The sequence below is a fragment of the Sinocyclocheilus grahami genome, unplaced genomic scaffold, assembly GCF_001515645.1.
Source record: "Sinocyclocheilus grahami isolate Dianchi unplaced genomic scaffold, SAMN03320097.WGS_v1.1 scaffold2013.1, whole genome shotgun sequence".
In the NCBI taxonomy this organism is placed as follows: domain Eukaryota; kingdom Metazoa; phylum Chordata; class Actinopteri; order Cypriniformes; family Cyprinidae; genus Sinocyclocheilus; species Sinocyclocheilus grahami.
Window position 1 is genome coordinate 18530 of NW_015507192.1, and position 10514 is coordinate 29043.

The 10514-nt window shown below is 36.2% G+C and overlaps 1 protein-coding gene across 1 annotated transcript; it reads right to left on the reverse strand.

Moving 5' to 3' along the window:
* Window positions 1–2381: 2381 nt before the first annotated feature.
* Window positions 2382–10514, reverse strand: LOC107573710 (interferon-induced protein 44-like; the record flags this gene model as incomplete). The annotated part of the gene is made up of 7 exons (XM_016260154.1): window positions 2382–2414; window positions 7245–7412; window positions 7494–7594; window positions 7870–7978; window positions 9408–9563; window positions 9737–9944; window positions 10471–10514. Coding segments are annotated over 7 exons (819 nt in total), but the record flags the coding sequence as incomplete, so codon positions are not given.

Genomic DNA, 10514 nt, shown 5'->3' on the forward strand with positions numbered 1-10514 from the left:
AATTCTGCATTCTCTATGGGAGTTTCTGTTACTTCACTCGTGGTGCATATGTAAGTGTAACACAATCATGAATCATTTCTCCTTCATCCTCTAACACAACTTCAGTCATTGCAGACATCATACATGAGGATGGGTTCGTGACTGACGCACGCTGTAAAACAATGTTCAGGGCTGTGAGGGTTGTTAACCAATTTCCCCAACGAGAGGAGATGACAAAAGTGACTTTTGCTTGATTCATTAGTGCGGACACTGCATGAGGGCACATTACGTTTACAGTCTGTCTGTTAGCCAATTTTGTAGGAATTACTGTAATTACTGCACCTGTATCAAGCAAAAATCAATCTCTCTTGTATGCTACCTTTCACAAAAATAATTTTGTCATTGTGATGGATTACAGGGGAAATTAAGCATTCACAGCCTTAACAGTTAACACCTGAGCAAGCTGCTCCAACAGTTCGGTGAAGTGGGGAGGGGCTGCTTCAAAGTAGTAAGTAGACTGAGTAGGAGCTGAGTAAAGCTGTTCATTTCTCCTAATGTCTTCTTGCTTTTCCTACACTCTTTCATCCAGTGTCCAGGTTTACCACAGAAATGACAACTGCCCTCCCTCTTAGGACTTTTACGTCTCTGTCGGTTCTCTGTGTTGACCTGAAAGGATACTGCTGCAATCTTTACTCTGGCTTTAACATCAGAGTCTCTTTCCCATGTAGCTAACCTGTCCAAGTTGTTTTGCAAACTTCCAGTGGACCAGGTTAGATCTAAGAATGGCAAAGCAGATCTGTACTCTGATAAAAGGCCATCAAACCATGCTCGAACTAGTGGTCCTTTATGATCCAGTACCTTCTCTGGAGTGTCAGCTATTCCACTGTATGCTGCAGCTGACTGACAAAACCTTTCAGTGTATTCACTCACAGTTTCTTCTTTCCTTTGCACACAATTAGTGATTCTGGACCAGTCTATTTTGGGTCCCATGATATTCTTTAGAATTTTCAAAACACCTTCTCTCAGATCGCCTTTACTGGCATGTTGTAGTTCAGAAGTAACAGCAGACTCAAAACTGTTGAATTCAGATTCAGTTAGAATTTGTGACATCAGCTGTGTGACTTCTGCTAACGACATGTCGTAGAGACGCATTTTGCTGATCAATGCTCTTCTAAATTCAGAAAAATTTGTGCGTGCTGAGGGTAAGCTCTGGGAGAGTCTCTCTATATCTTTAGGTCCTAGTGCTATGGCAACAGCTTGTACTTGGACAACAGAAGAGTTGGGAGGAACACTTTCAATTCCCTCAAATCCCTGAGATCTTCTCGTAGCGCCACATACCTTCACTGAATCTACAGGCACATCAGTTACTGATTGGATGGCTACATCTGTTTCAAAGAAAGCTTGTAAGTCAGGATAATTGTTATCAGGCTGACTAACTTCTTCCACATCAGTTTTTTCTGCAGCTTTGTTGTGGTTCATTTTCTTAGTCAAAGAGGATACTCTAGCACGGAGCTCTTTGTTCTGTTCCTCTAGCTTTAAGTTACGCTGAGACTGTTGTGTAGCTAGCGCTAAACCAAATTCTCTGTGGCAGCAGATAATGCCTTTCACATTGTTCTTGCGTATACATACTCCTAGTACCTTTTTACACTCATCTACAGACCAAGTCTTGTCAGGATGGATCTCATATTTCTGAGTTAGTTCTTGTCTAACTTTCTCAGTGACTATTAGGTTCATTTGCACTCCTAACAGTGATTTGAATTCGCTATCCGACCACCTTTTTCAGTTGTGGGGATCAGTCTAGCATTCTTTCTAAACATTTTGTGAGTTTCTTTGTTACCACACAAACAAAACACTAAAACTTCTCTGATCAACAGAGGGTACGCTTGTTAACACATCAACTATTGTTAAGCTTCCTTGGCAAAGCAAAGCAAATAACAAATTTACTAGCACTTTATGCTAAACTTCCCTGCCAAAACTGACGGTGACCAATTCTTCTCTGCCGAACCAGAGGATAACAAATATTAACACGTAATGTTAATCTTCCCTGTCTTAACAGAGGATAACTAATTCTTCCCTGCCGAAACAGAGGATAACCTTCATCTCTAAAATAAATATTTTAGAGGATAACTTAGTTAACCAAACCCTACAGCTGTCTGTTAACTCTTCTCTGACGGCGCAGAGGATAACACATTTGTACTGGTCTTAAAGGTTCTTTTGGATAGAGTGGAACTCACCAACCCTTGGTTGTTCAGAAAGATTCAGTCTGGAACTTCTGGAACAGATCTTTGTTGAGCTTGAAGTTTCAATCTGGATTCAGGTGAGGAGCTCTATCCATCTTTATTGTTATTATTGTTTATATGCTTTACATACAGAACATAAATTATCTCATCAAAAGAAGCATCTTAATTGAAGATGGGAATCCTGCTCGATACCGTCTGCAAACAAGGAGAGACAATTTGGATCAATTTGAACCATATAGAAAAATGACATTTGGAGAGAGACAAAAACAAACCCCATAAAACCATCACTGTTTATGGGTTTTATCTACAAGAGAGTTCAATCGATTTAACAGTCATCGACACTCCAGGATATGGAGACACTCATGGAATCGAATCGCTATTGAAGCAACATTTTTTCAGGTTTATTTGACAGGGAAAATGTACATCAATAATACATAAATATACAATGTGCCAGAATTAGCCAGAAGGCTATTTTGCATCCGCAGCTACGGACATGTCAACTAAGGCTGCGAAGATGCTTATGCATTCATAGATATTTTCACGTATTACCTATTGTTTGACAACCTGGTCACAAGCAAGTAACACTTCTCTCAAACCAATACTCTTTATATAATGTTTTTATGTTTATATAATGTTGTTCAGTCTTTATTTGGAAGAGATATTTCTGAAAACATTGTCTTACTCTTCACACACTCTGATGGAATGTGTCGTAAATGCCCTGACGGCTGTTAAAGAGGCTGAAATCAAGTGTGTGTCAAAAATCGTCCTCAATACGGATTCACTGCTCACACTCCTGCATATTTCTGATAGAGAAGCTGAGAGAAATCAATGAGCTTGAAAAGTCCAAACACTGAAAAACATCAAGAAGAGAGCAAACGGGAAACAATAGAGCTCTGGCCTATACAAAAGATTTTCTAAAAACTTTTGACATGATGAGAATGAAAGTGATTGGAGAGAGGAACTGGATCAGGACAGGACTGACACTGAAATTCAGCCTGAAGGGTTTTCATTTTTTTAGTGAACGGTTCCTTTAGGAATAAAGTGTGTTAGCCAAGTGATAAGATCATAGAAAATTCCAAATGAGATCCTAAAATTGGGTCCACTGTCTAAGATTTTTCTGTCATCACTCTTGCCCGTATTTCTCTCATTTATAAGTTGCTTTGGATAAACAGCATCTGCTAAATTAACAAATGCAAAATATTATTTGACAAAATATGAACTGTTTTTATAGTAAGACACTGATAATATTTTTTTATACAAATAGCCAGAATATAAATATTTACTGGAGAAAAGTGACAAGCACTAAGGGGTTGTTTAGGTTCTGTTTGGAATCGTGTTATAAAACAGTGTCACCTAGAGCCCATACAAGAAAATGCTGTGAAACAAAGTGACACATTTGTTATGACATTAACAGAGCTCTGCTTTATTATACACCTGGACCGGTTCAGCATCTATGACATTTTTATACATTCTGTATATTGCTTCATTAGTTCTGTTTGAAATCATGAGAGAGAATACAGCATTTCTTTATACATTTAAAATGACCGATGTGGCAACATTGTTTCAAAATGACAATTATATGAATAAAAGAATCTGAAATATGAACAGAAACAGACCTGTGTGTTATAATGATAACAGAAGAAGAGAGCTGAACGACATTCATGCTGCTTCATTCCCAATTAAACACAAATAGAATATCATGCAAGATACAAATAATATTTAGTAATTAGCTTGCTTCTATTATACGTGGAGCTCATTTATTGAGTTTGACAGTACTCGGCATCCCAAACACATTCCTGGAGCCTCCTCAGCACTAGTTTGAACGGTTGAGGCTAGAAAGGATACAGCTGTGCCACTGGGCATACACACATCAATATTGCGTATTTTTTTGTCACAACACTATATTTGCATTATTGTAAGGGTTAGGTTTAGGGTTGGGGTAGGTGTAGACGTTAATAAAAATAAAAATAAAAACAATCTAATCGGAAGAAAATTTTATTTCTTGTGACTTTCCAGCTGTAGCTGTATCCCTTCTAGCCACAACCACTTTGAACATCTTTGTCTGACACCAATTTCAGAGTCTCTGCTAATGAACTGATGAGTTGAATGAAGTGTGTTTGATTAAGGAGACATGCAAAATGTGCCGTGCTGGGAACTCCAGGAACATGGTTGGGAACTAATGATGCAAACAATAAAATACATTTGCTAATGCACTACGCATTATATTAAAGTATTTTGAGGTCATTTAATTGATAATCTGCCCCTGTAATCAATGTATGCACATATTTTTGTTTTGTTTTGTGTCATTGATGTATGTTCCATATGCAAAAGCTGCAATGAATTATGCGTACGTTTTTGAAGTTTTGCAAAAATACAGATAGAGTAACATTATTCCAGTGAGCTGTGTTCTAGATGGTTGCTAATCAGTTGCTAGGCTTTTCTGGGTGAGTGTTAGGGTGTTGCTTGTTGCTTACAGACTTCGTTCATTAATTTCATAATATAAATTCAAATCTTACTTTGAATGCAGCTCAGTTTTTTGAAGGGGTCAAGTTATCTTTTTTTTTTTCATGGAAATGCTTCCCAGCTAGATCTGCACCAAACCAGCATAAATAAGTCAAGACCAGCATGCTGGCCTAATCTAGATTGCATATCAAATTTGAAAATAGGACTCTGAAAATGGTGGAAATACTTCTTTCAAAAACATGTCCTTCACGTGGCTTATCATTGTTTGCAACTGCAATAATAGTTTATTAATCTACCTTTTGTTTTTTGTCAGTTGCTTTGGATAAAAATAGCTTTATGGATTTTCTTTATAAAAAATACAACACAAATTTACAGCAGCATAATGAAAACACTTATTAAATAAGAGACTGTTGGAAATATATTGTGAAGCAACAAGTAACCGGAATATTGATACTTAAGGTAAAATGATGTGCTTGTGAACAGGCCACTGAGAGGCTGTTTAGGAGCTGGAATTGCATTATTAAGAACTGCCACCTAGAGCACATATACGAAAGAGGCCTAGACTTTTCAATTAATGTTACCTATAATATGGTTCTTTGAAATCATGCCAAAATTGGTAGTATAACTGAGAATAAACAGAGACACTATGATATAATTTCACTTGCATCTGACTTAATTTAACTAGTAGTTTTGATTTTGTTGTAGCATTTTATGTTTGTGTTCCTTCATCTGCAAAATACAGCAAAGTGCCCTGCAGGAAGCAACTCATTTCTCACAACTAAAGCTACAATAAAATGTAGAATCAATACAAACAATTAACTATCGCATTAACTATCAACAGTGCTAAAGTAAAATAAAGTCCTTTCACGTCACCATTTCACATGTCGTTGATCTAACACAGTGAATCTCAACCTTTTGGCGTACCGGACCCCAGTCCAATTCAGAACCATCCTCAAGGACCCCCAGAACAAAATGTACTCATCTATGTATCATTTGTGTCTTTGTGAGGACCAAATACAGTCAAGTACAGTCAGAAATACAGTCAGTCAAGTTAGCTGACTTGTCCAGTATTTGGCCATATCATCAGCTATATTGGATTTTTCTTTGTCAAAATATACAACATTTATACAAAAATTCATAATTTATACGGACCCCCTGGCCTTACGTCAAGGACCACTAGGGGTCCACGGACCCCTGGTTGAGAAACACTGACCTAACAGTCTTCACCAGCTGTAGGCAACTCTTTCCTGCAGAGTTTAGCTCCAGCCTAAATCAAACACACCTGAACAAGTTAATGAAAGAAGGAGGAGGATTAGCATCATGCCACGGTTTTTATAAGTCTTCTTTGTGACATCCACCAGCGTATCAAAGATGTGTTCAAAGCTCATGCATTCCCTCTGCTGGTTGGTTTGAGTCTTTGTATAAAATACAGATATTGACACCAAAATAACAAGTATCCAATAACAAGTTATTTTTTATTGAGATTGTATTTAGATGCACAGTTTCAGGAATATATCTATGCAGACAGGTTGAATTCGGAATAGCATGCTAGCATACCTTCTCTTGCCATTTGTTCCATATCCTTTATATGGCTTTTTATTCTATAACATTTTCTATTAACTATTAATGTTAGGAGTGTATTCAGCCTTTTTCGTGGAAATCAATTTGTATTTACCAGATGCTTTTGTAACATGAAGCGACATACAGCTGGAGCAAATTTGATGCCTCACAAAACATTGTGTTACTTCAGGAGTATGATGAGCATAGACTAGTGTTTGTGCCATAGAGCTCACTACGGCAAAACCAGAAGACTGTGGGTTCTTTAGAAATGCACTGTGGAATTTTAAGATAGTGGTTTGCTATTAACGAGTAAATATCCTTACTTGAAGAGACATGTTAGAAACAGTGTAATAGGAACAGCATAGCATATAATTTTTACATCACATTTAGTACTGAATAATTATAAGGGTTACATTGAGTAATACTGATTAGCATGTTAATTCTCTGCTACCATAATGGATTATGTGTAGATGCTGAATGAGCTAAACCGTAGCGCCAGTTGATAATAAAAACATAATTGAACAATATTTCAGTATAGGGAGCAAAATGCACAAAGACAACCTATTACCATTACGCAGAAGAAGAGCAGAAAAGGGCAGCTAGCAACAACAACAACAGGAAGAGCTAACATGTTTGTAGTACTAACATATTACTTAGAAGCCTTCAGGAGTATAAAGTATATGGGTTACATACAAAATCCAAGTGTATTGAATTTGAATCTTCAAATAGAATTACTTTTTTTTTTACTATTTTTCTAAATCATTTTGAGTTTGTTGTTGTTGAGTTTATTGTGTAAGTCTGTCAAGTTGACACAACTAATTTGTGTAGCAATTTCTAATACTGTGTGTATGTGTGAGTCACTTTTATCATTGTCAAATGTTGGCTATAACCTGTACTATGTTGCACATGGAATGCGTCTTGATTCAGATGATGATACACTTTTGGTCATTTAATATTCAACTTGAAATGCTATTATTGTTGATTTTAGTCCTGAAAACTTACGTTGGAATCACCACGCCTCAGTCTTGCATCAGCAGAACGCACAATCTGATCAAATGCCTTGAGAATCAAAACATCAACATTATCGTTTGTGTTAATCTCATTATGATAGTTCTTCACTGGGAAGATGTGGCTCACTGGAACACCCATTTTGGCACTGCACAACTCCATCTGGACAGAAACACAATGCAAAATTGTTTGTAAAACTACAGAAAACAACATACAACATGTATAGATGATTAAATGACCAACCCTCTCTTTGATGATATGGCTTCTGTAGACCATCTTTAGATCATTTTTGACCAGATAACTTGCTTCATCCACTTTAGACATGACAATCACTTGAGGAATCCCTACAATGAGAAAACTGAAAGTGTTTTAATCCAAATGATACAAATCTACATTTTTTTATATATTCCTGCATTTTCCATTTCTCTCATTTTGTCCAAAACAAAGGCAAATAATATTGCATTTTTATTTTTATTGGTTCACTTAAAGCACCTTTATCTATTGTTGAAATGTATTTCAAATATGCACATATGTTAAACTAGTTTCCATGTGGAATGTAGGAACTTTTATATATTACAGTGTTGTGCATAAGAAAGATAAAAATCATAGAAAGTTTTACCTTTATCATTGATGGTCTGGCGGATCTTCCTCAGTTTCTCTGTAATTATCTTATCATCTGCAGCGAATTGGATTGTACTTGCATCTATGATGTAAACTAGGCAGAATACCTGATCAGACAGTGAAGGGTTTTGATTGTAATGTTCACCGTCGCTTGTGGGTGATTTCTCCTTGAACTAGGTTTATGAAATAAAAGCAAAATATAAAAAATGTGAGAGATATTGTACACATTCAAATGTTAATTTTAAATGAAATAAATGTAGTTAATGGGATAGTTCACCCAAAAATAAATGTTGTCATCATTTATTCACGCTCAAGTTGTTCCAAATAGAGGTCTGCGTGGGACTGTTTTTTATATTCCGCACCCACCTGCTCCTGCTATATATTCACTCTTTGTTCACCCGCTGTCCCCTTAGAATAATTTTCGTCTCGACCCGATCGTTCCCGCTAAATTTAGATCTCGTTTCCAGAATCTCACGTTTAAATTTCCACTATTGGAAGAAAGAGAGATGGGCTGACAAATAACAGTGTAGTCTGCACAAAATTGTAAGTTATTTTATTCGTCTTGTCAAGAGTCTTGAATTTATTAACTTTGACTTGAATTTATATGAATTATCTTAAGACACAAAATTAGTTTAATATTTTATGCAACACAGTAGGAAAAAAAGTGTCAGAGCAAATACAAATGTACAAAAATTGCATTCCTTTTTTTAATTTGTCTTGTCAGGATACAATTCGTTTAACATCGACAGCACAATAAAAGCACAATAAAAATAAAAATCTAGGTTGTACAAAAATAGCCTATTAGCTATTTTTATTCGTCTTGTCAAAATACTAAATTCATTTGACATTTTTCTGTTAACACAGTAGGAAAAGTGTTGCAGAGAAAAATAAATAAATAGGACATCTTTCATTTAAAATGATAGGCTAAGCAAAATATAAACACAACCGAGTTGAACTTCCTTCAGGGACAGCGCATCCACACTTTGCTCCATCCTTATTCTGCTCTGTTCTGTCTGAGGGCCGTATATTTACCACAGGTACAGCCTGCTCTGAGCATCGTTATGCACATGCTGCGCACAGACCCTGCAAATAAAACGTGTGACGTTTAAAGCATGCTCGCAGCGCGTGCACAACAGTCCTGAGCGCAAGCTGTACCGGTGGTCAATAAGAATAAAGTGCAGATATGCTGTTCTGAATGAACGTCGGGAACGGGATATTGTTAGATCGCCCGCTCCCGTTCAAATTACACCAGAGTTACCAACCGCTACGCGTTTTATTCGGGAATTTAATCCTGCAGTGCAAAAAATCCGGTCGGGAGAGCCGCGGGAAAGCAGACCTCTAGTTCCAAACCTGTATGAGTTTCTTTCTTCTGTTAAATACAATAGGAAATATTTTGAAGAATGTGTAACACGTTTTTCTCATTCTAGTCAATGCAACCAGCAACTGTTTGGTTACCAGCATTCTTCAAAATATCTTCTTTTGTGAATGTTCATTTTTGGGTGAATGACCCCTTTAACTTTTCATCGAATGTCTTACTTTATATCCCTTCTTCACATGGCCAAATATGTCTGAAATATGGCTGAAAATGTCTTCTATTTGACACTCAGATATTTTTTCAGGTTCTAAACCTTTTATGTCACATAATTCAAAAGGCAAATCTGCATCTTTACTTCTGATGCGGTATGCTCTCAGCTGTAAACAAAGACAGAGAAAAATTGCAAGATATATTTTTAAATATCACACAATGCTTATGATTTTAAACAAATGTCTGGTTTGGTTGATGAGTTGTCTATATTTCCTTAAATCATATTCCTACAGTCTTAGCAGGTACCGTGTGTGCAATATAGATGTCAAATAATGCTTACTTTTTTTGTGGAACTGTGACTGGCGGCTGATCCCAAATCTTCAGCTATTGCTTCATTAACTATTTCTCCTTGAAAGACACTAAGGACAGAGTTAATAAAGCTGGACTTCCCTGCTCCAATTTGTCCAGCCACCAGGATCTTCATGTTTTTCACATCTGGATTACTCAGAGTAAACTTTTCTAGACGTCTTTTCAGCATTTCCTTCTCTCTACAAAAGACAAGAGACAAAATTATCTGCACACTAAATAAATAAAAATAATATACTATATGATAGACTATATGAAAAAAAAAAAAAGCTGGCTCCTTCTGTTTGAGAATTCTTATTTAGGGGTTATTTATTCAGTCAATATGTAATATTTTAGTCAATTTACAGAATTTTTCTAAATTATTATTTTTTAAATCTCCATTTTAAATACATTTATAGTTTGATATTTTGAAACCAGTTATACTTCATTTTATATTTCCAGCCAAAAGGGAACAAAAGCCTGCACACAATGTCCTTCAATGTAAAAAAAAAAAAAAAAACTTAAACAACAAACATTTATTTAGAGGTCAGATATTTCAAAACAAATATGTATTAGACAATGTATATTTTACAGTAGGCCTAAATATAATTTTAGCTATTTGGGCTTTCTACAAATACAACATTAACCATATCTTTGAACAGTCTACTATCTATGATAAGATAGCCCACACACTACATAGTCCACATAACCTTTGTATATGTAGCTTACCTCCAGTCAAATGTCCTCCACGCTTCATCCAGTTCAGTGAAGAA